Raw genomic sequence first — 27230 nt, 5'->3', positions numbered from 1 at the left:
GATGGTATGCACTTTCAAGTCTGAGAAGTTCCGCTGCAGAACAGACTGCTTTCTTTCTCTGGGCCTCTTTCTTCCCTACTCTAAGGGGCTGTAATCGAGGTGTCTCTATGATCCCTTCTGGTTGCAATTTTTCTAAGCTCATTTCTTACAGTTTTCTGCGTGAGTCACTATAAAAAGGCAAGTGAAGAGACCAAAGGATGCGAGGCCTGGTTGCAAAGCCTCAGGCAGGTGGGCACAGGCAGACGCAGGTGGGCACTGAAGCAGCTTCCTGATCCAGGTCAGGAGGAAGCCTTGGGCGAAATGCTGCCTGGGATTTCTCCTGGCGCAGGGGCGAAAGGGCGCCCAACTGGACCAGAGTGGAAGGTGTCGGGCAGTAACAAGGCGGCAGGAGGCGCTGTGAGGTGCTGTGAGGTGCTGGTAGAAGGTGCCGCACAGATCCAGGGGGAATGCAGGGTGCTGGTTGGCCTCCGGGAGGCGGCGGGCACTGTACCTCGCCACCGCAAGGCACCGTGCAGGACGCACCTGGGCGCAGAGCTGCCTCAGGGTGACAGGGGGCGCTGCGGCGTCGTGGCCGGCACATCCTGGGCCACCTGGGGAATACACCTGGGCAGGTGGGGGCGGCCCCGAGGGGGCGGGGTTCCAGGGGCGGGGCCCAGGTCTGGCGCACAAGAGCCGGAGGCAGCGGCAGCGGCGGGATGCTCGCGCTGTTACCGGCAGCACAACAGAGCGCGCACGGATCGCGCACACCCGAGCCCCAGACTCTTCGGAACCGAGAGAGGTGAGCCGAGCCGGGTCGGGTCGCACTAGCTTGGGGGTTTCAGGCACCGGAGCGGCCGCAGGGCCCGATGGCTTCTCGGACACCGTCCGCGCGGTCGGTGGCGGAGCTGGCTGGCATCAGCCCGGGGCTGCCTCCCGGTGGCTGGGATGCTGGGACACCTTCTCAGGCCAATCCGGGTCCAGCCAGCTCTCTGGCGTCTGCCCACGCCGTCGCCCGGGACGCAGAGCTGGGGTGACAGGCGTTTCTGGGCTATTCAGGGTCCGGGGCTCTGGGGGTCCCGGGCCGCGCCTCGCCTTGTCTCTCCGCCCAGCACCTGTTCAGGCCTTGGCGAGACTTGACCGCGATCGTTCCTTTTGCTCTCTGGAATGTTTTCTCTGGGGTGACCGTGGTTGCAGAAAGAAGCAAACACTTGAATCGGGTTGGTTGGATTCTCTCCGGCGGCGTCAGCAGACGTGACTTCTGCCACAGCACAGCGTGCGGTCGCTCTGTGCGGGGTGGGCAGGGGCTGCAGAGACGCCAGGGGGGAGCTCGAGTCCCACTCCCAGAGCCTGAGGCGTGGAGTCCCTTCCTGGGGTATGGGAGATAGGCAAGCTCCGGGGTGGTGGGGCGCAGTAGAGAATCATGAGCGGCCCTGGAATTTGAAAAACTCCTTTGAATTCTTGCCATCTGGGTGGCCTTGGGCAAGTTACCTAATCACTCTGCACCTCAGTTTCCCCCTCTGTGAAATGGGGACGGTACTAATACCTCATCTAATTATAGGGAGCATTAAATAAGGTAATATGTAAAAAGAGCTGAGTAGGATGGCAGGGAGTCCTAAGGGATCAATAAATGATAGCTGCGATTATTGCTGTTGCTGCTGTCGTTCTCATTATTATTACTGTTGGGGAGCAGCACAGCTAGTAGTTAAAGGCATGGACTCCTGAGTTCAAATCCCAGCTTGGCCACTTTGTCGTGTGACCTTGGACAAACTACTTAACCTCTTGGTGTCTCCATTTCATTTGCATAATGGGGGGAAATGAAGGTGCCTACCTCAGAAGCTTGTTGTGGAAATGAAATGAGTGAATACCTGTAAAGTACTTCAAAGAGTGAGTGCTCCGTGTCAGCCATTGATTCTTCCACAAAGGCATAGCGTTTGATCAACCTGCCGGACCTTGCTCTGCTCTGAAGTTGTAACACTGTTTCAGTGCACATTTATCTGTTTTGTGTTGAGCAGATGGGTTCCCTTCTCTCACCTGTGGTTTCACTGACATTGGGGGCTGATCCATTGGAGTCAAGGTCAGTCCTGGAGAAGAAGCTGGTGGGGCAGAGGGACCCCAGGGGTTGTCTTCAGCAAGAACAAGGAGAATTAGAGATAGGAGTATCCAGCATCTGCGATTCTGAACATTCGCAGAGGAGAAAACCTTCCCTGCGTGGCCATTTTGTTTGACAGGAAATTGAACCTGGATCCAGATTTTTAAAACAAACTCTTGCTAAGTTTTTTGCTTTTGAATGTGTGAGAGAGGAGTTGAGGATGGGAAATGCTTTAAATGACAAAACAAAATAAATTACATTCCTCTTGCTAAGAGACCAACAGCATAATTTTGAGGGTTGAGAAGGTTTTCTCCATCCCAGTAAGGTCATATGTGTCTGTGGCGGGGTGGGGGTTGGAGGGAGGTGCCTGCCTCTGTACATCTCACTTGCCCCCCCCCCAGCCCTCTTATTTTCTTTACATCATAAACCTGTAACCCACGAGCATCATAAACTTGAAAGCCTCCCAGCTTTGCCCCAGCTTCCAATTTTGGACAATATCCCATGGGGTCAGGGTGGACAAAAAGTAACTCCTGAAGTGCAGAATCCTGCCTGAAGAACTCGATGGGACAAACTAAAGCCCAGACACAGGCCCTCTGGGGGCATGGGGACCACCTTGCATATCCTACTCCATATTAAGGTATTCCCTACTCTGCCTCTGTCACCAACGGCAGGTGTAGAAGGCATAGAGTTTCCTGGGGTGTGTAGGTGGCTCAGTCGGTTAGAAGTCCAACTCTTGATTTCATCTCAGGTCATGTTCACGGTTTGTGGGATTGAGCCCTGAGTCGGGCTCTGTGCTGACTGCGCAGCCCAGCCTGCTTGTGATTCTCCCTCTCTCTGTCTTGTGCTTTCTCTCACACTCTGTCTCTCTGTCTCTCAAAATAAGTAAATAAACTTTAAAAAAAAAAAAAAAGAGGGACGAATTTCCATATACCTTCCCTCCCCCTTTACCAATGCTCACAACTGTTGGGAGGTGGTGACACTGACTATCTAGAGTTTGGAAATTAAACAGCACAGGATCCCGGGGCACCTGGGTGGCTCAGTCGGCTAAGCATTTGACTTCAGATCAAGTCAAGATCTTGTGGTTTGTTAGTTCAAGCCCCGCGGCTGGCTCGGTGCGGACAGTTCAGAGCCTGGAGCCTGCTTCGGATTCTGTGTCTCCCTCTCTCTGCCCCTCCCCCACTTATTCTCTCTCTCTCTCTCTCTCAAAAATAAATAAACATTAAAAAATAAAAATAAATAAATAGCACAGGATCCCTTCTCTTTCCTTCTTCTCTGGGGAGGAGACAGTACCCAGCACAATACCAGGCCCCTCAAAAGCCTATACCATGGTGGTGAAGGCTGCAAGGTTCTAATCCAGTCCTTCCACTGAGTAGCTGTGTGGTCTTGCACAAATGACCCCACCTGTCTGGGCTCATTCTCCTCCTCTATAACATGAAGGTAACAGTAGTGGTTGTTGAAACACAAAATGAAATCTATGTGGATTATATGTATATAGAGAGACTTTATATATTTATGAGACTGATGAAACTTTATATAACCATGAGGTGTTATGTATATAATGTATAGAATACACAGTACACATATATTAGTTCATTTCTAAAAAGAATGTTATTCCATGTTGTGAAGTTTCTGTAAGTGAAATGCATCATGTACACTGATGAATGTGATAGTTTGTTTTCCAACACTTTCCCCCAAACAAAGCTGTTATCTCGTCACAGTGTATTCCCCCAATTAGTGATACTTTAGAATCAAGGAAATAGGGCATTGTACCTGGCAAATATTAAGTGGCCAATAGTTGTGGGCTATTGTTTCTAAGGTTCTCTAGAAACACCAAATGCTTGACTGTAAAGAGAAGAAGTTAAACAGAAACGAAACAGAAACCCCACTTGCAGGGAAAGTGGAGGGGAAAAGCCTGGAAAACACGGCTAGGAGTGGACCGAACAGGATCCAAGTTGGCTGCCGAGAAATTCTCTTGACAGATTGCATCTGTCAGAAAATGTCGGTGGGGTACTTGCTCAGTGCCAGATACTGAGCTAGGCACCAGGGTTAGGTGAGATAGGAATGCTGCCCTCCAGGGGGCCAGGTGGGAGGAAGCGATAAGGTGCAGGGGGCCATATTCTAGATAGGGCAGAGCGTGATAAGAGAGGTGCAGAGGCTGAGGTGTGGAGGGCTCCTGCTCCAGGCACCCAGGGGAAAGGTCCTTCCAACCAGTAATTCATGGGTTAAACCCCACCCAGCCCCCACACGGCTGGGCCTGGGGGCTGCACAAGGAGGAAACAGCCCTGTTGCAGCTGCAGTGGCCAAAAACCCAAATATCCTGGAAAGGGGGCCGGGGTCCCAGAATGCAGGCTGTCCAGCCCACAGAGGGAAAAAGGAAGACGGCCTCTGAGGGCGCGTGGGCTGGTGTTTCCCCAGAGTCTGCCCTGTCCCTGGAGGCTAGGGAGTGTGAGGTCACCCACTTTTCTTCTCTGCCCCTCCAGCTTGCCTGGCCCTCAAGTCCCATCCTCATCATGGCTCCTGGAGAGAAGATCAAAGCCAAAATCAAGAAGAATCTGCCTGTGACGGGGCCCCAGGCGCCTACCATAAAAGAGCTGATGCGGTGGTACTGCCTCAACACCAACACCCACGGCTGCCGCCGCATCGTGGTGTCCCGCGGCCGCCTGCGGCGCCTGCTCTGGGTTCTCTTCACGCTGACGGCCGTGGCCCTTATTTTCTGGCAATGTGCCCTCCTCATCTCCTCCTTCTACACCGTCTCCGTCTCCATCAAGGTCCACTTCCAGAAGCTGGATTTTCCTGCCGTCACCATCTGCAACATCAACCCTTACAAGTAAGCGGCAGGAGCAAGGATATGGAGTGGGGGCCGGGCCCCCCTCGGAGGCCAGAGCCCCACTCAAAGATGACACGTGCCAGCCCACAGGGAGGCTTTTTAGAAATCTGAATTTGCTGCCAACATTGGTAAACTCCCTCCCCCAGGTTCTAAATCTGTCCCAAGTTGTCAATCTATCAGCTGCTTCTGAGGCTGGACTAGCTCAAGCTGTGCAGGAGTGGGAGTCTGCAAGGGTCAGTTTCACTGGGGGGTGGGGACTGGAATGTGCTAGCACAGCCTCCCACCCCAGGCACGTGCGCACGCACACACGCACAGGTATGTATGTATAGACACACACAGCCTAGCTTAGCCATTTCCCCCTGAGCCCTCTAAACTCACACCCTCACTGTCCCCGAAACATGAGCTGGAGGCTGACTCAGAAGTGACACCCAAGTGACTTCCGGAAGCATCTCAGCTGCCCCAACCCTCATTTGAGTGAATCCAGCCCCACTAATTGAGATCACTGGGCTCTGGGCAGGATCAGCCATTGGTACTGCCCTATTGTCTGCCACAGGGCCTGTTCTAAATGGGTCACTGGAGCTGTGCTCAGGATTATTGAAAACTGATCTGTGAGGCAGGTCAGAATCTGGCAGAATTTGTCTGAGCAGGTGTGGGCATGGGGAGAAGGGAGGAGCAAGGGAGGAAGAGTGTCAAAGGAAACTAACTGGTCAAAATCAAAATCAGGTCTAAGCCTCATTCTCCACCTCAGAGTCTTTTTGTCCCTCCCTCCCTTTCTTCCATTTATCACTTGCACCATAATCATTTACTCAGTGTCTACAAGTTGGCATGCACTGTACTCGAGTCTGGGGCAAAGAACTGAACAACCCAACACAGTCTCGGTCCTAGGGGAGTTGAGTTGTAGTGCAGGAGTGAAATATTAGCAAATATAATTATGCTAATAAAATTAATAGTGACTGTTTACACACACATACGATAAACTCATTGAATCTTTCCAGTGATCTCATTTTACAGATGAGAAAACTGAGACACAAAAAGGCTAGGTGACTTATCCAAGTCCCATATCCAGAGCCAGGATGGGGAACTGGACCCCAGGTAGTTTGACTCTGGAGTTTACACGCTCAATCATGATGCTGTGTCGTCTATGCAGGGAGCAAGGGGCAGAGAGAGCAGAGAGGGGAGCAGTTGGGAGGGAGGCCAGGACTACTTGGTATTATGGAGATTTGAAGATGGCGCTGTGCTTCATGCGGTCAATTCCTGTATCATTCTTGTTCCTGGGGGTTACTGAGGTGACAGCGTTACCTTTTCTGTCCCAGGACTGATTGGAGAAGAGTCAGTGTGCAGGGGCAAGTGTGCTAGGTGGAGACAGAGCTGGTCCCCTGGACCCAATTCCAGTTAGCAGTTACTGTCCTCACTGTAATTGTCCTCACCGTGGCTGGTTTATGGGAGGCACCTGACAGTCACCACTCCAGAAATGCTGGTCGGGGCAAACTTACCAACACACCCCAAGAGCAAGCAGATGGTAGTGGCATAAACGAAGCCATGAGAAGTCACACAAGGGTCACACGGGAGCCTGTCATCACTTTTCAAGCCAAGAGTCACTTTGGATGGGGCAAATCATAAAAGGCCTCCTTGGCCAAGGAAGTGGGGGAGAAGTGGGCCCAAGGCCGATACACACTGATGGGAAACATTGGGAAGAGGTACCAGCACTCTGTCAGTGGAGCTCCCCTCTCCCTGACTCCTCCTTCCCCCCTTGGCAGGTACAGTGCAGTGCGGGACCTTCTAGCCGACTTGGAACAGGAGACTAGAACGGCCTTGAAGAACCTGTACGGCTTTCCAGAGAATAAGTCTCGAAAACGCCGAGAGGCAGAGTCTTGGACCTCGGCTTGGGAGGGCACACAGCCCAAATTCCTCAAACTGGTCCCACTGCTGGCTTTCAGTCAGGATGAGACCAGCAAGGCCAGGGACTTCCTCACAGGGCGGAAGCGGAAAGTCAGTGGGAGCATCATTCACAAGGCATCAGATGTCATGCATGTCCACGAGTCCAAGGAGGTGGTGGGATTCCAACTGGTGAGATGCATGTCCTCACAGCTGGGGGCCATGGGATGGGCTAGAGATGGTGGGTCCAGGAAGGTTTCTCCTTTGCCATCGTCCCTATGGTCCTGCTCAAAGAAATACACCCAGTTAAGGGTGAAACTTCTGCAAGCAACTAAAACTGATTCAGGTAATATTAAGCAGAAAAAAAAAAAAGTCTTAGAAAGGGATCAGAAGATCATGGAGGCCTGTCAAAGGACAGAAACTAGGGAAGGTCCAGGGATCTAGGTGGCAAGAAATGGTGAAAGGTCATTTCAGGTATGGCTGCTGGATTCAATAAGCTTTCACTATTTTCAGGCTTTTTGTTAATCCATCCATAAAGACGGATTCAGATCCCATCTTGCGACTATCTGATTGGCCAAGTTTGAGTCGGGTCACCTAACAGAGAGGGTGAGGTGTCATGATGGACAGTCTCATCAGACTGTATCCAACAAGGGGAAAGACGTTCCACAAAAGCAAAATTAGGGTACAGATACCAGAAGGAAGAAAATAGGTAATAAACAACAGAAACACCCAATGTTCCCTGCAGTACTTGCCTTTGTGAGGTGCTGTGGCCTGACTTTTCCTCTCTCCTTCTCAGTCCCATTTAAGGGGCTCTAAGGAAGCAGCCAGTCACCAAAATCGAATTCCATTAGTGTCCTGGGCAAAGGCAATCAATTACGCTACCTCGCCATGCCCCAGGCATCTCTCTAGGATGAGACCTCTCTTCTGTACCTTATACTTGGCTTGCCAGTTGTGAGACCTTGGAGCACCAGTTACAAATCCTGGAGAAATGGCCCTATCCCTTAATCATCAAGACTTTTCAAAGTCTTCCTGGGTCTTTTCACGAGATGCTCTCTCGGCTATCCTTGATAGCAAAATCAATCCTTCAATGCCTGTCCTTTTGAGAGAGATTCCAAACCCAGTGTGATGAGAACATCTGGAACATACTACAGTCTCCCTCTAAGGCTCTAATTATTACATACTTTAAATGCTGGTCATCCCAGCTAAGGATGGCATTTTAGTTAACATTTGGTAGGTGAAATAATGGAGATGTCATGCCTTGCCCAAGATCCCGCGGAAATATCATGTTGAAGTCTGGGTGAGGATCCAGATTTCTAGAATGCTGATCCAGTAGGAAATGGCTAGAGGTGGGTAGGAAGTCAATAGCAATAATCAACCAAAGCCTGGATATCTGGAGACCCTACAGAAGCCGGTTTTTCTTCTCACCTGGTAAGCAGTCACAGGGAGCCATGACAAGTGGGATTCTGTGTCCTTCTCTCAGACCCTTCAGGTCCCTGAGGCTGATCCTCTCTCAGCCCTTGGAAGTAAGAGGAAGCCCATCCTTGCTTCAGGTGTCCCTCCTGTTCCGGTCTAGCGTCCTAGGTCCTCATCCTTAACGTCCTTCCCAAGGCCAGTGGTAGTGCCAGTGGCTTCAGCCTACTGTCTCCTCTTATTCACAGTGTTCAAATGACACGTCCAAATGTGCCGTCTACACCTTCAGCTCAGGGGTCAATGCCATCCAGGAGTGGTATAAGCTGCACTACATGAACATCATGGCACAGGTCCCTCTGGAGAAGAAAATCAACATGAGCTACTCTGCTGAGGAGCTGCTGGTTACCTGCTTCTTTGATGGCATGTCCTGCGATGCCAGGTCAGGAGAGGAGGCTGCCCTCTTAGCTCTGAGGACTGGTGGCTCTGAGCTCCGAGTCCCTTGCTTGCACCTGCAGCTCAGCTGTGGGGCTTGGGAGTGAAAGATGCTCTTCTCGCTGACCCTGCCCTTTAGAAAACAGCTTACATGGGATCTAGGCTCTGGAGTCACTGAGGAAGATAGAGATGGCATAGAGTCAAAGTCTCTTTGAACTCATTAAGTTACTCATAAAAACAGAGGGGTTGATGGTATATGTATAACCTTGCATGCTACCATCATGCACACCAACAATTGAGAACCACTGATCAAGCACAGAGGAAGAAACGAAGGAAAGAGAGGTAGGAAAGAAAGAGAAAGAAAGGTCTATGTATAGATGGGTGAGCTCTCAAACTTTTCTGCCTTTAAGATAACACTCAGATCCCTGGTGGTGACTGAGCAGTGATGGGACATTCTAGAGTGTTCCTGCCTATCTGAAAGCCTTACTTCATCCTTTTTAAACACTAAGCCTTTCTATATGTTAGTAGATACATTGATCTTTATGAAACTGAGTGATTGGAATCATATCTGCCTAAGCGTTAGGTTCTAAAGTCAGTGTAAGGACACACGTGATGTGGTTCCTTCTCCTGGGATCATTTCCTGGTGTTGGAATGGAAAAATGTCAAGTTTTGGCTGAGAAATTAATGAGTAGAGGAATTTGGGGCAGACATAGGGCACAACGAGAGTCACACTGGGATGGAGACAGAGCTGGGAGGATTAAGATGGGGGAACAAAGCAGAGAGTAGTCCTATATTAACGTGTGGCAGCCAGGGTGAGGGGCTTTGCTTGTGGTTTATTAGACAGAAAGTGGAGAAAGTAAGTCATGTCTATTATCTGTTGTCCACAAAAGAAAGTTGGCCCTGTAAGCCCTTCCCATCCAGCCTTTAGCTCAGATGCATGAGGGGAGCTCCCACCAAAGCTCTTTCTGACCCGTGTTCTTCCTTATAGAAACTTCACGCTTTTCCACCATCCAATGTATGGGAATTGCTACACGTTCAACAACAGAGAAAATGAGACTATCCTCAGCACCTCTATGGGGGGCAGTGAATACGGTAAGGAAATCCACACCGACAGTGAGCATCCTGGCAGGAGGGCAGTTGGAGTGCCCGAGCCTTCCAGAAATGTGGGATCTCTCCACCTGGCCAGAAACCAGGGACATCACTTCCCCTTTGGCTGTGCTGTTTCTATCAAGCATCCATGTTGGCTCCTTCTTTTTTTGGTGTCTGTTTTCCTTTTTGATGTCTCCTCTTTACTTTTGAGAGAGCAACAGTGACGTCACTGGGGTTTCTCCTCCTGGCAAACCACTCTGGCTCAAGCCTGCAGCTAGGGAATGAGTAATGTGGGGCAGGCAGACTTCAGATGGACTTAAACCCAGATGTGCCAAACAGGAGATCAGGGAGGCAAACATACCTTTATCTTGGTTAAGATAACACATTCTCCAGCCAAAACCCACAGCTCTGCCACTGACTGTGTGACCCTGTCCAAGTTATTGCACTTCATCTACACAGTGGAAATCATGATAATGTCTCTGCTTTGGGGTAATTGAGAGGACTTCATATATGTAAAGGGCTTAGAGTAAGTCCTGGCACATGCTGTATTAGTCTGCTCGGGCTGCTTAACAAAATATCACGGACTGAGTAGCCTAAATAACAGACGTTTATTTAGTTTCCCTTCTGGAGGCTAGGAACCCAGGGTCAAGATGCTGTGAACTTGGTTTCTGGTGGGATCTCTCTCCCTGGCTTGCAGACGGCTGCCTTCCTGCTGTGTCCTCACCTGACCTTTTCTCTGTGGCAGAGAGAGAGAAAAGGAGAGAGAGAGAGGGAGGTCTGGTATCTCCTCCTCTTGTAAGGACACCAGCCTTATGGGATTGGGGCCCTCCTTATGACCTCATTTAACCTTTATTAGCTCTCTAAAGGCCCTGTCTCCATTACTGTCACATTATGGGGTAGGATTTCAACATACGGATTAGAAGGGGAATACAATTCAGCCCTTAACACACATGAAACACCCAATAAATGCTGGTTGTGTGTTATCATTACTACTACTGGTACCATTACTACTCCCACCACCACCAATAGAACTGTTATGACCTCTGGTACTATTACCACTGCTCTTACTACAGTGACTTTTGTAGTGAAGGCAGGAAACAGATGGGCCTGGCAAAGTCCTAAGCAAACTGAACATGAGTTGATATACAAATATGCTCCCACAAGGAAAGGCAGGAGAACCCCATATGGACTCCCAGCCTTTGCTACTGTGTAGTCTGTACTCTTACCAAGTCTGCAAGAAATCATAATCCAGGGCACGTACTTCAGTGGAAAGAAGTAGTCTGGGACCTGGGAGCAAAGAGCTGCAGAGTCCAGGCTCTGCTGTGCATGTGCTGTGTGACCTTAAGCAAATCCTTGCCTGCTCTGGGCTTCCATTCCTTTATTTACAAATGGAAGAAGTCAGAATGAACTCTCCAAGTTTTCTTCCGTCAATCCATACAGGCCACGAGCTCATTTGCTCTTTCACCAAACATTTATTGAGTGCCTGCTGTATGCCACGTTCTCTTCCACGTGTCAGAGACACTAGGGTGAACAGATGCCCTCTCTGCTTCCAGGGAGCTTGAATGATAGTGGGGAGAGACAGACAATAAATGAATGAACAAGCGCATGGACATTATCTGTTTATAAATCCCAATGAGGACTATGAGGAAAATAAAGCAGTGAAGGGTAAGGGGGTGCTGGGGTCAGGATGGGGGTTTTATTTCAAATAAGGGGCCAGAAAGGCATCCATGGGAAGAGTTAGTTAGGGGTGAGAAGATCCTTATCATATTAAGGTCCACAGAAGAGCATTCGGGGCGCTATCAAGTACAAAAACCCTGCGAAGGAAATGAATTTGATGTGCTCTAGAAACAGAAAGAAGCTTTCTGTTTCTTACTTGGAGCTTCTTGAGAGAGCAGAGAGGGGGCTGAGGAGGGAAACACAGGCAGGGCTGCATCATCATAGACATGACAGCCACAGTCAAGTTTACAGATTTTATTCTATGGCATTTCCTGTGTATCCAGTGAGATGCCACTGAAGGGTTTCGGGCAAGGGAGTGATCGGATTTACAATTTTAAAAGATCCCTCTGGCTGCTGGGTACAGAACTACCTGCCGGGGTAGGAGGTGAAGTATGGAGAGGAGTTAGGCCAGGGATCAGACACTATTAGTGCTTTTCTCTAAGGGCTTAAGCAGCCACAGCACTGCATGTCCATTTGGGTGCCCTGCCAAACCCCTTATCTCAAAGGACCATGTCGAGATGCATGTTTTTGGACCCAGGAGTAGTTCCTTTATTGCTCAGCAGAACTGCGGCAGTGACACTGTTTTTGGGGGACACAGCAGTGAGCAAGTCAGGCACCACAACCCCCACCTCTCTTCTCCACGAAGCTTCCAGTCTAGCCCTGTACACCTTTCACTTTGTTGGAAATACCTGCATTTTGGTCTTGAGACTCCCAAAGCAGCGGGAGAGGTAGGCTACCACCAGGTAATGTTGAACTAGCCTTTGACCACAGCAGCCTCTTCTCCTCTCAGGGCTGCAGGTGATCTTGTACATCAATGAAGAGGAGTACAATCCCTTCCTGGTATCCTCCACTGGGGCTAAGGTGATTGTGCATCGGCAGGATGAATACCCCTTCATTGAGGACATAGGAACAGAGATCGAGACGGCAATGGCCACCTCCATAGGCATGCATCTGGTAAGAGAACATTCTGACTTCTATGGGGGAGTCGAGGAGAACAGACTTCTTTTTTTTCCCCAAAGAAAACCAATAAGGTGCGGCTTGTGGAACAGCATGTTGGTTTCAAAAGAAAGCAAAGTCTTGATTTTCTAACAGTTCCTGCAAAGATCATTCCAGTAGTTAATACTATAGGCTATCTTTGTATCTTCTTTTTTTTTTAATTTTTTTTTAACGTTTATTTATTTTTGAGACAGAGAGAGACAGAGCATGAACGGGGGAGGGTCAGAGAGAGGGAGACACAGAATCTGAAACAGGCTCCAGGCTCTGAGCTGTCAGCACAGAGCCCGACGCGGGGTCACAGACCGCGAGATCATGACCTGAGCCGAAGTCGGCTGCCCAACCGACTGAGCCACCCAGGCGCCCCTATCTTTGTATCTTCTATATTGATGAAAAAGGACACAGGATGCCATTTTCGGAAAGAGTTGAAGGAACCTTCCTTATTGCAAAAACAGACACTAGCATTTGTTTATAAGAACTGTGTTGGAAGCAAAGCATCAGACACTAACTATGTTTGTCACTAATATAAATAGAGCAGATCAACACCTTTCTTTCTGGGCCACTTAAAGGTCTATGAGGCATGTAAACCACTCCTTAAGGACTAATGGGAAGTCACTGGGCCATCAAAGCTCTATTTAGCCAATATTTAGCCATCAATTTCACTTTATTTACCAAGAACCCCCTTCTTCCTCAAGTCTTTGACACTCTCTGACCTCACTGGCTGCAACAGAACATTCATACCTGTCAACAGAAACATATCTGGGCTGCAGACTCCAATGCCCAAGTCAACCATGCCCAATGGGAGCAGAAGGGCAAGGCAAGGAGTGTGTTCCAATGCCTGCAGCCACTCCACTACTTATGCAGTTTTCTTGTTTGCAGGGCTGGGGTCTTGTTATGCCAGTAAGCTCTGCACCTTTGTCTCCATTCCTAGTAAACCTGTCCTCCAGAGCAGTGGTTTCCAAACCTGACTGATCAACAGACTCAGATCCACTGATTCAGAATCTCTGGGAGATGAGCCCAAGATCTGTGTGTTTACCAAACTCCAGTGATTATTCCAAGAGGCAGCAAACTCAGGAACCTCAGCTTTAGAAAGTTGAGTAGTTCAACATGAGAGGAGAAGTGAAGTGTGTCTTCCTAAGCGAGAGTGAAGCTAGAATGACAAAAGCTTTAGCACAGCCATAAATGATGGCTTTGTCCTGGGTTATAAAGTGACATAGTGAGCACTGGGGCTTGTATATCCATCCATTACTTGTCCATTCAGCAGGCTATTTTCTGCATGCCATTATGTGCTGGACACAGGGACCACGTCAGAGTGGAAGACATGGTCGCTATCCTGTTAGAGCTTAGAGTCCAGCAGAGAGGACCAATAACAGACAAAAAATTGGAAAAGTGATTAATTGTAATCATCAGTACTAACAAGGAGAAATGCAGGATGCATGAGAACATATCAGGGAGATGGCTGACCAAAGCTTTTTTTTAATGAGGGAAATGGGGAGCTCCAGGGGTGATTTCTTGAGAAAGCAATATTTAAGCTGAGACAGCTGAGATTATGAACTGGCATGGTGATATTCCAGATGAAATCTGTGGCTTCAGTGCCCTATCAAAGGGACAATCCTGGGGGAAAAAAAACAAAAAACAAAAAACCATCAGGATGGTTTCCTGGAACCTGAGTGCTCTCGGGAGCCATGTTTAGGGGCTTTGTTCCAATGTGAGAAGTTTGTTTCAACATGAGAAGTGTTGAGTACCAACTCAGACTGTGTGAATACTGATTGTCTCTCCCCTACCCCCCAAATAATCTTGAGCACAATCTATGACACTGTGGCTTGAAAACACTTTAGGGTATCCCTTAAGGGTCTGGGTCATTGATTCCTCTATTTACTGGGATTGCAAAACCCCCTAATCAGAATAGTCGACATTTTCATCTAATATTTCCCATGCTTATCTGCATCCTGAATAAGGACTTGGGATTTGCAGTACATCCTATCCATTAACACATGTTTATTAACTATCCTTTTGCCCCCTTCTTCCCTTCTGCCCCTCACAGTGTCTGCAGACTTGGAGGAGAGGATTGAGAGCTTGAAAAAGTACAAGAACTAAGGAATTCTGTCCTCTGATTTTCTTTACATATATAGTAACATATAAAAATATATATATTCTTTTTTAAGTTTATTTATGTATTTTGAGAGAAAGAGAGCACAAGCAGGGGAGGGGTAGAGAGAGAGGGAGGGAGAGAGAATCCCAAGTGGGCTCCACACTGTCAGCGCAGAGCCTGATAAGAGGCTTGAACTCACAAACCATACAGGGCTTGAACTCATAAACCATGACCTGAGCTGAAATCAAGAGTTGGACGCTTAACCAACTGAGCCACCAGGCACCCCTGCCCTCTGATTTTCTTCTCTGAGCTTAGAAATACCCACCACCTTGTTAAACAAATGTTTTCTTTAACAATGGTGGGTAAACAAAGACATGGGTGGGTTTTCTGCTACACCTAATTTGAGATGTATAAAATCAAAGCCACAGAGCAAGGTCAGTCAGCTCTCTTGCTGATTTATGAGCATTTGGAACAACAAAAAGTGATCTTAGGGATTAAGAGGTCAGCAGGGGGTCACTAAGAATAAGTCCAAACAAACTAGACTTCCTTCCTTTCATATTTGTTTGTTTATTTTGTTGGATAGGCATGTTAAGCTGGTAGACTCAGTCAGTTGGTTAGGCAGTTGGTTAAAAATTTTTCCTCCATTCATTGAAGGGCTGTGTGTCCAAAGCACTGGAAATTCAGAAGTGAATACAACAGAGTATCTACCTTCAAAATATCTTACCTTTAAGACAACACAGCTCTGCAATACAGTTCCCAGCTCCGTAGGAACCGAGACATTCTCTGTCCTGTTACCAGACCCAGTTCTTAGAACATAGATACTCAGTAAATAATGTTGGGTAGAGGGGCACCTGTGTGGCTCAGGCGGTTAAGCGTCCGACTTTGGCTCAGGTCGTGATCTCACGGTTCATGGGTTCAAGCTCCACATCGGGCTCTATGTTGAGAGCTCAGAGCCTGGAGCCTGCTTCGGATTCTGTGTCTCCCTCTCTGTCTGCCCCTCCCCTGCTCACTCTCTCTCTCTCTCCCTCTCCCAAAAATAAATAAATATTTAAAAATTTAAAAAAAAATGTTGGGTGGATAGATGTATGTATGGATGGATGTACAGATGAATGGGAGCCCAGACAGCAGCTGTCAGTTAAAGCTTCCTAGCTGATGGATTCTTGAAGGACAAATGTCAGGGAAATAGTTTCTGGAAGGGCTAGCCCAAACAAAAGGCAAAGCAATTGCAAAGGGATCACAGGAAGGATTTTAAGCTGAGTAGTGAAACTTTTTGAGAAGTCTCTTTGGCTAAAGTGTAATCGAGATGAAGTAATCAAGATACCGGAAGCAGCACATTTACAATAATTCCAGAAAGAAATGATGAGGACCTTAGCTGAAGCAATGGCTGTGGGGATGAGCATAAGTGAATAGATTTGAGATACTACAGCATGGAAGCAACAGGGCTTGACAACCAAGGTCAGTGAGGAAAGGACAGGGGAAAGTTAGGTTGATATTTAGGTTTTGGCTTAGGCAGTGGGGTGGTTGGAGGTGCCAGGCTCAGAATTAGGGAATACAAGAGGGATAAGCTTGTGGGGAAGATGACCACTTCGGTTTGGGATATACCCAAGTTGCTGTGCCTCTGGGAAATCAAGGTGAAAATGTCCATAGATGCTATGAGCCTGGAGCTCAGGAGAAAAACTGAGGTGAGGGGTGGGGTGGGCATCTAGCATAATTCCATCCTGGGAAATAAATGCCATCACCAAGACCTAACAAAATGTAAATGTTTAAGGGCTGAGCAGAACAAAACTGGAGAAATAGAGGCAGAGAATGAGGAACAGAAGCCAGAAAGAACTGGCGTCAGATAAATCAAAGAAGAGAGTTTCAAGGAACGTGTGAACCAAAGCACCAAATACAGTTGAGAGGTCAATCAAGATAAAGGGCAAAAGGTGCTTTCTGGGTTTGGCAACCAAGAGATCATGGGCATTCTTTGCCAGAGCAGTTTTCAGCGGAAGGAGTGGAACAGAAACCAGAACACAATGAGCTGGATCATGAATGGGAGATGAGGAAGTGGGCAAGGGTAGACAACTCACCCGGGTGATGTGGAGCCAGGTCCTGGAGAGAGGGGAGACTTCACTGTCATTGCAAACCCTACTGTGCATTTTTATCTTAAAACACATGCACACTTCTTTTCACAAGCATATGTGTAACAGGGATTAAGTGCCAGGCTTTGCTAGGAGCCTGGGTGGCTCAGTCAGGTAAGCGTCTGACTCTTGATTTCAGCTCAGGTCATGATCTCACGGTTTGTGACTTTAAGCCCTGCGTCAGACTCTGGGCTGACATTTTGGAGGCTGTTTGGGATTCTCAATCTCTCCCTCTCTCTCTGCCCCTACCCCCACTTTGCACTTTGGTTGCATAATCTCCATGTCTGAGTTACCTCATCTGTGAAATGGGGATGATAATAATACTGTTACTTTATAGGCTGGTGAGAATTCAGCAAGTTGATTCATGTGAAACACTTGAAACAGTGCTTCATATGTAGGAAGTGCTCTAAAAATGTCAGCTATTACTGTACTTTTTTTTTTTAAGAAAAGAGATATGAAGTGAAGGGAAAATAAGTTTGGAGCAAAAAGAGAAGTTAGAAAGTTTTTTCTTGTCTTTAGTGACACTTTCCTCCTTTATGAGATGTTGATCTCTTCCATCTATATAGAAAGAGTAGTAGTTATTTGCCACTTGTGTTGGAAATATCTTTCCTGGTTTGTGCTTGCCTTTTAGTTTTCTTTATCTACTGTTTCATGTGCAAACACATCAAATGTTTAGATATTCAAAATCTTTGTTTTCTTCTTTAGTCATTATGTTTATTGAGGATTTTCCCTCCCTGAGATCAAATACTGAGTTACCTTCTAGTTATTTTATTATTTCATTTGATACTTTAACCCACTAGAATGTTTTTTCTGCAGGATGTAAAGTAGAGATAGAATTCACTGCTTCCTCCAAAGAGATAACAGTAGTCCTAACTTCATATATTGAGTAATTATTTTTTCTCAGTTGATTAAAAGTATAAACTTTGCCATACACAAATAAATTTTAGAATATATTACAGTGTAAAAACAGAACAAAAGCAAAAAGAAAGTTAAACCACCCTTAATTCCATCTAGGGTATCATACTGCCGCCTGGGCTATTCTGCGGCACAGTTCATACCTTTAAAGAGGTGAACTGAGGACTCCTCTGAAGATGCCCACCTCCCCCAGGCTTCTATGAAGGAAGCAGATAAGATCTGGTTTGATAAAAATGGGCCCTGTTGCCCACACATATACTCATATACACTTAATCACGCCTACATATACCCATGCATGCACGCAATATACACATCTCAACCTGTATATATGTATGTACTGACATGTGTGCCTACTCACACTTGTATACACAAAGCTTGCATTCACATATATATCTACCCATTCTCATTTTTGTGTCTCTAGAGGTTAGGGACAGATCAGTTCTGAAAAGCTGATGGTGAAGGGGAGAGAGAAAGGGAGGGAGGGAGAGGGAGGGAGAGCAAGAGAGCAAGAGAGCAAAAGAGTGAGCACTGGAGTGCTGGCCCCATCTGCCCTACCTCCCCACTCCCCCACCCCCCTGTTGCTTTAGGAAGCAATCTAAATAACCCAGGGGCTCTGAGTTCAATAAGCATCATTACAGAGTACAAGGACTCTGAGGACTCAAAAGCATGAAAATTCAAAAGATAATTTCTCTCAATCAGCTTTCTGGAAGTGACCCATGGGCTGGTCCTCAAAGTAAAAGGAGCCCCATCCACTTTTATTATTTTTTTATTTTTTTAATGTTTATTTACTTTTGAGAGAGAGAAAGAGCATAAGTGGTGGTGGGGGGGGGAGGGAGACACAGAGTCTGAAGCAGGCTCCAGTCTCCGTGCTGACCTGTCAGCACAGAGCCCGGCTCGAACTCAGGAGTGGTGAGATCATGACCTGATACCATGTCAGATGCTCAACCAACTGAGCCACCCAGGTGCCCTTTTACTTATTTTTTTTAATTTTTTTTTTAATGTGAGCCCCAGCCACTTTTGCCAGCTGCTCATAGCTTACTCAAGTAGACACATCCTGTCACCTAGATGCCCGGGTCTTGTACTCAACCCCCCCAACTCCCCAGGCAGGTAGAGCCTATAGCTGCCACGCTGGGCTCTGTGGACAGCTCAGCATGACCCAGGGGCTTGAAGAAACATCTGCCCAGGAAGCCTGCTACTTCCAGAAGCTCAGGGGGTTGGCATGGAGTTAAGCTGCCCTCAAGGGAAGCCACTGTCAGCATCTCTGTACCCCAGGGCCCAGCCAGCCCTGGCATGTTCTAGAGGCTCTGGATCTGTTAGCCACCCAGCTATTTGGAGGAATGAAGTACGTCTGTTTATTCTGTACTGACACGGAATGAGGCCCACACTTTGTCGTTAGTGAGAAGGGGAGATTGCAGGGCAAAGGGAATGTGTGAGTGCATGTCTGCCTGTCTGCCTGTCTGTATATCTGAGATTAGCTCTGCTCCTCTCCTAGGGAAGAGAGGAGACCAGCCTGTTACTTTCCCCTTTGCTTCTGTTGTTTAAATGTTTTAAGATGCGTACTGTTAATTGCCCTTGAGGTACCTGTAGCTAATTGAGGGAGAGTAATGGTCAGCAAGCAGATGGATTACAATACAAACAAAGAGATGACAGCCACTTGTGATGTCTGTGTTTTCTACCTGTGTCAAACTTCTTGATTCTTCCCTCCTCCACCCCCCCAGTTATCTTTCTGTCTGGCCACTCTTAAAAGAAAAAAGATTTCTTTTACCCTCTCACAAATCTGCCATCCATTTCCCCTTTTCTCCCACTCCCAGAAAACAAACAGACAGACAAGGAACCTGGCTATAAGCTGGTCACAATTTATATTTAATTATCATTCCCCCTTGGGAGAGACATTATCCTTTTTTTGTTTTTTAATTGGCTTGTCTGGATTGTTTATTGGCAGTGACAAATATTAAGCTGGAGCCAAACTTAGTACACCACAAGAAAACATAATTTAATAAGGTATTTGAGCTGTGAGTTACAATTCTCTTACCTCCTTGGACCATGGTATCATTCTACTCTCTTGGGCATTCCTTGGCCCTCTCTAAGAAACTCAATTTTTTAAAGTCAACTTCTGGGACCAGAAGACAAGAGGGTAGGAAATGGGTCTTTCACTGGGAGGAGAATCCCATGTAGCACACGGTCACTGCTTGTCTTTTTTTTTTTTTTTTTTTTTTTTTGCCCTGCTCCTCCTGCCCACTCCCTGGATTCTCCATTGACTTACTACCATTTTGAAAACCAAATCCAGATTTCCCAGCATGGCATAGGAGGCTGCCATGATTTGGCCTTGGCCTTTCTCTGGTTTCACCTTTCTTGTGCTACATTCCAGCCACCCTGGCCCTGTCCCCCCTCAGCCTTTGCTGCTTCTTCTGCTTTAACCCCGTCTCCTACTTCGTAGCAAATCCAGCTCTTTCTTGCCATTCCTTGTTGAGCCAACAGGTCCCTTTCTCAAAGACATCTTCCCCAATCACTCCTGGAAACACTGTACCCTTCCTCCCCAAGCCCTCCAATCTCCCTTCCCAGTTTCACTGATCACTAGCCACAATTATCCAAAGTTATCTTATGCATTTATTCCTTTTGACCATCTATCTACCCCACTAGGAAGTAAGCTCCATAAGAGCAGGGAGTGTGTCTACTTTTATCATTGTTGAGCCCACAGTGCCTAGAAAAGCACCAGGCACCTAGTGGGTGCTTAATAAATATTTACTAAATGAATGACTACATGCACGCTCAGCCTGTCTGGGTCCTGGGGCAGGGTAGGGCTGAATGTGTGCTGTTGTGATTACAGACGGAGTCCTTCAAGCTGAGTGAACCCTACAGCCAGTGCACAGAGGACGGGAGTGACGTGCCGATCAGTAATATCTACAATGCTGCATACTCCCTCCAGGTACGGGCAGGAGAGGCCACTCAGCCCCGGGCTGTGGCCTGGACATAGGAGACAGTTATATATAACCGGGTGTGTCTCAGACCAGGAACTGTAGTGATAATTCCTGGGGTTCATCCAAAGATCTCAAGAACAAACGATGCCAGCTGGTTCTAGTCCTCTTCAATCCATCTGTAACCAGAGCTGAATTGATTGCTTGAGGTTTGCCTGGAACACAATGTACAGATGAGACAGGCCTGCTTCCTAAATAGGTCTTGGCAAGTGAGGGGCAGGAGTGAAACAGCCTGGGAGAGGCACTGGCTGAGGGGTCAGGAGCCTAGCCTATGGGTCCACTCATGCCCTTCACTCGCTGATGCCCTTGGACAAGTGATGCCATCCTCAGCAATCACAAGGGGAGGTTGGATTGGATCAGGGGCTCCTAAATGGCAGCCCCCAGGCCCCTTCCAGGCTGCACACCTAATTTTTCCAGCCTGGATGGTGTTTAGAAGCCAGGGAATTTCATAAGAAAACCCAGATTTCCAGCTTCTCTTGAAAAACAAGATCTGGCCACTTTGGGCCATATTCCCGAAATGTAAACAGTGGGTGAAGTGGCCCCGTTAAAGAAGGCATGTGTTTTCATTCCCCATAGTCCCCACCAGCCTCTAGTGTATTACTCGTATCAGCAGCTCCCATGAGCATTTGAGTTTTCAACCCTCTAGTGCGATCATCTGTTCTGCCTTCTTACATTCTGGAAGTCTGTAGTTCCTCTCCTACTGGGATGCTCAGAGTTCATGAAAATCAATCCAGTAGAATAAAAAGGCCAGGTGCTCCTGAGCACCGGGTCCTCTAGCTTACATCAGACCTGAGCTTAGAGGTGGTGACGCTAAGTGGAAAGAGACTATTAGTTGGAGAATGTCTGCTTATAGTAGAAATGCAGTCAAACTGAATGTAAGACAGGAAAAGGAAAGGAAAGGAAAGAAATGAAAGGAAAGGAAAGGAAAGGAAAGAAATGAAAGGAAAGGAAAGAAATTAAAGGAAAGGAAAGGAAAGGAAAGGAAAGGAAAGGAAAGGAAAGGAAAGAAATTAAAGGAAAGGAAAAGAAAGGAAAGGAAAGGAAAGGAAAGTTAAGTTCAGCTCAGCTCATTGCAAAGACGCTTCTGGATAATATTTAGTGAGAGGCTACCATGTGCAAACACTTTACATATATCCATCCATTCATTTCCTGCTCACAACAACCTCGTGAAGTAGGTATTGTTTTACTTATCTCAACAGTGAGGAAACCAGAACATCAGAGAAGTTAAGGAACTTCCCTTACACAAGCAAGCATGCCTTATACACACAGCTGGGACGTGGCAAATGTGGGATTTGAGCTGGAGTAGCCTGCCTTTGGAGCCTTTGCCATGAGCTTTTATGCTATAAACTTTATGGATATTGTGGTAGCTTCTGATCCCCAAAGACTCCCAAACATGGAAGGACGGGACCCGAAAACAGAAAAGTTGGGGACTGTGTTTCTCTGTTTCTCGGCATCCATTTCAATGTCCCCCACTCACGCGATTGGAAAGGGTCCATCCCCAGCCGCAGCCCCAGCTCACCCTGTTCACCCCATCTCAGTTCACCTGAATTCTCAATAACTGCTCTACCCTGGTCCCTTTGGAGTCAGGCCAGCCCTGGCCCAGTCTGCTGTGCCACGAGGGGCACATTAATGCCGTCTGCCAAGGCTGTGGGAAGCTGACCCTCTGGATGAGGGATGCCTAGGGAGGGAGCTCTCTGGCATCCATGTGCAAGGAGATTAAAGAGAATCCCTGGGTTTCATTTTTCAGATCTGCCTTCACTCATGCTTCCAGACAAAGATGGTGGAGAAATGTGGGTGCGCCCAGTATAGCCAGCCGCTACCTCCAGCAGCCAACTACTGCAACTACCAGCAGCACCCCAACTGGAGTAAGTGAGACCCGCCCCCGGGGGGTGGAGTCAGCCCAGCCCCAGCACCAGCCTGTGCTTTGGCCTTTTGCGGGAAGGAGCCATCGGTAGAGAGACGTTAGGCAAAAGTTTTACTCCTGTCCCCAAGCCTGGCTTGAATTCGACTTTCCAGTTAGGACCAAATGCTGCACCCCAACCTGTGCTAAGACGTTGGCCACCTCTATCAACTCCAGGAACTATTGGTGGTACCTTTTCACAGAACAGATAACTGAGGCTCGGTATGGTTAAGCAACTTCTCCAAGGTCACACAGCCAGGGGGTAATGGAGCTAGACTCAAAGCAAGGGCTGCTGACACCCCCAACATATGCCCTTAACCTCCACAGTATTCTGTCTCTCAATATGACAAAGCAGCATTTGTTTCTAGAAAACCAGTGTTTGTAGAAAATGGGAGCAGAGGGGCACCTGGGTGGCTCTGTTGGTTAAGCATCCAACTTCGGCTTAGGTTCATAGGTTTGAGACTCAGGTCAGGGTCTGTGCTGACAGCTCAGAGCCTGGAGCCTGCTTCGGATTCTATGTCTCTCTCTCTCTCTGCCCCTCCCCTGCTCACATTCTATCTCTCTTTCTCTCTCAAAAATAAATAAACATTAAAAGAAATTTTAGAAAATGGGAGCAGAGATCATGAAAAGGGGTCTCAGGGAGGCACCACTGGTGACTCCCAGGAAGGGCGCTATGGCCCCACAGCTCACACTGCCCTCTGCTCTGTCCCTCAGTGTATTGCTACTACCAGCTGCACCAGGCCTTTGTCCGGGAAGAGCTGGGCTGCCAGTCGGTATGCCGGGAAGCCTGCAGGTGAGTGGGCTGGAAGGATGGAGCCCGCGGGGCTGGGCCAGGCCAGGCCAGCCATACTCACTCCGTACCCTTCTCCCCTTAGCTTTAAGGAGTGGACACTGACCACCAGTCTGGCACAGTGGCCATCCGAGGTTTCTGAGGTAAGTTAATCTTCTCCATCTTTCCCCTCACGTTCTCATCCTGGAGCCCAATGTCCTGCCTGTGTCCTCTGGCCTCAGGAGAGATCCACAGGGAAGGCCAGGTTGGGGGGCTGAGGCCAAGAGGGGAGGCATACGGGCTGGCCCTGGCCTCTCCAGGCATCCCCAGGTCACTCCTTATTTCTCCATCACAGAAATGGTTGCTGCCCGTTCTCACTTGGGACCAAGGCCAGCAAATAAAGAAAAAACTCAACAAGTAAGCAGACCCCACCCTGTTTCCTCTGCCTGCGCCGGCCCTGGGCCTCAGCCTCCTTACTTGCTTCCTCACTGCCAAACCCTCTCTTTTTCATTCACTCATTCCTTTATTGAACAAATATTGATCAAGCTCATGTCAGGAGCCAGATCCCACTCTAGGCCCGGGGCTCTCAAATGTTTTGGCTGTGACCCACATTATGAAAATAGTTTTCCATTGTGGCCCATTGAATAGATAAATGAGATAAAAGTCTCATGTAACAGCCCTTGCTACTGGTGTACAAAGCATTCGGGCTGATTTGCAGACTGTGCAAACTGGTATAGCCAAACCAACTGTTTACATCCATGTACATCCATTTCAACAATCATGACGCCATTCTCAGTGATTAGTGCCCATATCAGTTGACAAAGACTTTGAACATCTCTGGGGCTGCAATCTGATATTTCCTATTCTGTTTCCCTTTGTCAAAGGGTTTTGGTCATGGCCTAGGAAATTTATTTCATGGCTTCCTGACGTATCTTGACCTGCTTGGAAAAATACTCCTCTGAAAATACTCCATGCAGCTTCTAAATCCTGCTTAAATTTTCCACATCAACATTCACTTCCAAGAGAGCTTTAGCAAAAATCAGCTGGGCCAGAGTTCAGGGACCTCAGGGGATGGAGATGAAGGTGGGAGAGGATGGGGGAATTATCATGTGACCTCACCTCTTTCTGGGCCCTTCCCATCTCCACAGTGGAGGTTAGTTGAGCCTCCAACATTTATTGCATATCCACTAGGTACCAGGTGCTGTATGTGGTGCTGGGGGTATCATGACGACCAAGCAGACATGATCTCCATCCCCAAGGTGCTGACAGTCTAGTCGTAAAGGTCGACTTTGACCAAGTAATTGCAAACTCTGAAAGCAAGCATTGCAAGCCAGTGACCCCTAGACCAAATATAGCCCCATGAAAGCAACCCATTACTTCCAGCTTTCCTTGAAAGATCAGAAGTTCCAGAAACAGCAAACCTCCATGCTTGTGTAGAACTAAAGAGTTGAGTCATAGCTGCCCCTTTGGAATAAGCGTGGACACACTTGCCATAGTCTCACCAGGAGGCAATTTTGTGCAGCAGCTAACAGCATGAACTTTGAAGCCGGATTTCTCTAGTTCTGAATACTGGATCTGCCCATTTGTGAGTGGTGTGGTCTTGGGCAAGTTAGTTAACCAATCCGTGTCTTAGTTTCCACATCTGTAAAATGGGGATAATTAAAACATAACGACATAGGGTTGTCGCGAGCATTCAACAAGTTAATTCATATAAGGCACTTGGAACAGTGCTTGGCAACACAGGAAGTGTCCAATAAACGCTGGCTGTTATTATGGTCGTTATCATTATTACGTTATGCCCAGCCTACCTCGCTCATTTGTATTACTTGCATGTCTCCTATATATATTTGAGATTGCAATCAAACAATCGCAATATCAGGGCTTGATGAAGAACAGGGTGCTATGGGAGTATACAGCTGGGTGGACTGACTCAGGCTGGTTGGGAAATGGTTTTTGAGTGAATGAAGGGCCTAAGCAACCAGGCCCAGGCTGGAGATGTGCTCTAGGGTGCAGAAGGAGCCCCAGGAACCAGGTTCTAAGATTCCTCTGGAGCTCAGAGCCTGGGCCATGCTGGAGTCTGGGAAGGAGGGAGACAGCCACACTGAAGGGCTGGCCATCTGGTAGATGCAAAGGCACCTGACTCACCTGGGCCCTGCCTGTTGGAATTTCTCCAGGACGGACTTGGCCAAACTCTTGATATTCTACAAAGACCTGAACCAGAGATCCATCATGGAGAGCCCTGCCAACAGTGTGAGTGGCTTCTTTCTGGGACCTGCCTGGGGTCTGCAAATGTGCCCATCTGCCTTGTCTCAGGGAGCAGAGTTAGATGCTAGGGATACAGCCGGAGCTGGCAGGGTCACCACAGGCCAGCCAGGACTTGGATCAGATAAGGCAGAGGAAGAGGGGACAGGAAGCCTGCCCACTTCTTCCTCCAAATCCATTCAGGGCCAGGACTTGCCAGGGGCTCCCTTGGGAACCGGGGTCCCTGCATGAGGCCAACTTGGGTGGAGGGGCCCTCTTAATGGTGTGGCTTGACCTCCCTCGCAGATCGAGATGCTTCTGTCCAACTTCGGTGGCCAGTTGGGCCTGTGGATGAGCTGCTCCGTCGTCTGTGTCATTGAGATCATTGAGGTCTTCTTTATTGACTCTTTCTCCATCATTGCCCGCCGCCAGTGGCATAAAGCTAAGGAATGGTGGGCCCGGAGGCACGCTCCCCCTGGCCCTCAGGGCCGGGACAACCTGGGCCTCGATATAGACGATGATCTGCCCACGTTCACCTCCGCGTTGCGCCTGCCTCCAGCCCCAGGCACCGAGGTGCCCGGCACACCGCCTCCCAGATACAACACACTGCGTTTGGAGAGGGCCTTCTCTGACCAGCTCACAGACACCCAGATGCCGGCGGAGTCCTGAGGCGGGGAGGGGAAGAGAGATGTAGCTAGGAGCCCAGCCACGGTCTGAGAACTCAGACCGTGTCTCCTGCACACGGAGGGGACCCTTGGCACCCCCTCTGGCTAGGCTTTTCAGAGACATTGACTAAAAATCTGCTTTGAACAACAACATGGGGCCTGGGTGTGTGCAGGAGACCCCTTGGGCCCTGCCCGGCAACCCTCAGCCATCCAGGGTGAGAAAGATCCGGCAGCCCAAACCCCTCCCACATCTGCTACGGAGAGAGATGAGGGCCGAGGAGATGGTGCCCGCCCGGACGAAAGCCAGAAGTGAAGGTTGACAGCACTTTCACCAGGTCTTGAGAGAGAAAGACTCCTCCGAAGCCCCAAGTCCAGGGTTTCACCCACTCCCCCAGCCTGGGCTGGGGCCCAAGGACGTGCCCTTAGGTATCAAGGCCAGACAACCACTGCCTAGTGCCAAAGACAGGAGGAAGCACCAGCCCTGGAGCTGGTGCTGTTTGTGAATAAACTGTTCTTAGTTGTTGACATTGGGGCAAGGTCTTCTCTGTGCCCTCAGGCAGGGGGGCTGGCCCAAGGTCCTTGGAGTGTGTAGTGGGGAGGGTGCAACAGGGGTGGGGAGGTCTGGGGATGTGACAGGAGGCAGCGGTGGGCCATGTTCTGGGGAGCCAAGCCAGTGCCCTGGGCCCCTTACCCAAGCACAGAAAGGCTCGTTCAAGGGCCTTGCTGGATGGACACCCCTGTCCAGTGGTGGCCCAAGGTATAAAGGATCATCTGGTAACTCACCTCAGCATCTCTCCCTCCCAGACAGGCCCCCCTCCCCCACGCAAGGCCTGCTCCTCCCCAGCAAGCCAACCACAGCAGACAACTGCTCACACCTTCCAACGTGGTAATACCTAACACGGATTAAGCACACAGTAGGTATTCAATGTTAGCTCAGCAACAGTGTGCTGGGCGCTGTTCTAAGCACTTAGAGATGGGGCAACTATAACCCGCAGGCCAAATCCTGTGTGTGCTCATGACCTAGGAATGTTTTTTTTTATTTCACTTTTAAGTGGTTAAAAATATCAGAAGACTGTTTTGTGACTCATGAAAATGATAGAAGATCCCATTTTCTGTGTCCGTAAATAAAGTTTTATTGGAACA

The 27230-nt window shown here is 48.5% G+C and overlaps 1 protein-coding gene across 1 annotated transcript; it reads left to right on the top strand.

The window, feature by feature from the left end:
* The first annotated feature begins 684 nt into the window (after positions 1 to 684).
* SCNN1G (sodium channel epithelial 1 subunit gamma) lies at positions 685 to 27230 on the top strand. The gene is made up of 13 exons (XM_042971112.1): positions 685 to 778; positions 4549 to 4895; positions 6653 to 6962; positions 8429 to 8619; positions 9601 to 9704; positions 12208 to 12371; positions 20365 to 20463; positions 22260 to 22377; positions 23127 to 23205; positions 23288 to 23345; positions 23537 to 23598; positions 25356 to 25431; positions 25729 to 27230. Exons 2-13 carry the CDS (start codon positions 4579 to 4581, stop codon positions 26089 to 26091), a joined length of 1941 nt encoding a protein of 646 aa, XP_042827046.1. The 5' UTR covers positions 685 to 778; positions 4549 to 4578; the 3' UTR covers positions 26092 to 27230.

This window comes from Panthera tigris, chromosome E3, assembly GCF_018350195.1.
Source record: "Panthera tigris isolate Pti1 chromosome E3, P.tigris_Pti1_mat1.1, whole genome shotgun sequence".
Classification (NCBI taxonomy): Eukaryota; Metazoa; Chordata; class Mammalia; order Carnivora; family Felidae; genus Panthera; species Panthera tigris.
The sequence above is the reverse complement of the archived record's forward strand: the minus strand, read 5'-3'. Positions and strand labels throughout refer to the sequence as shown.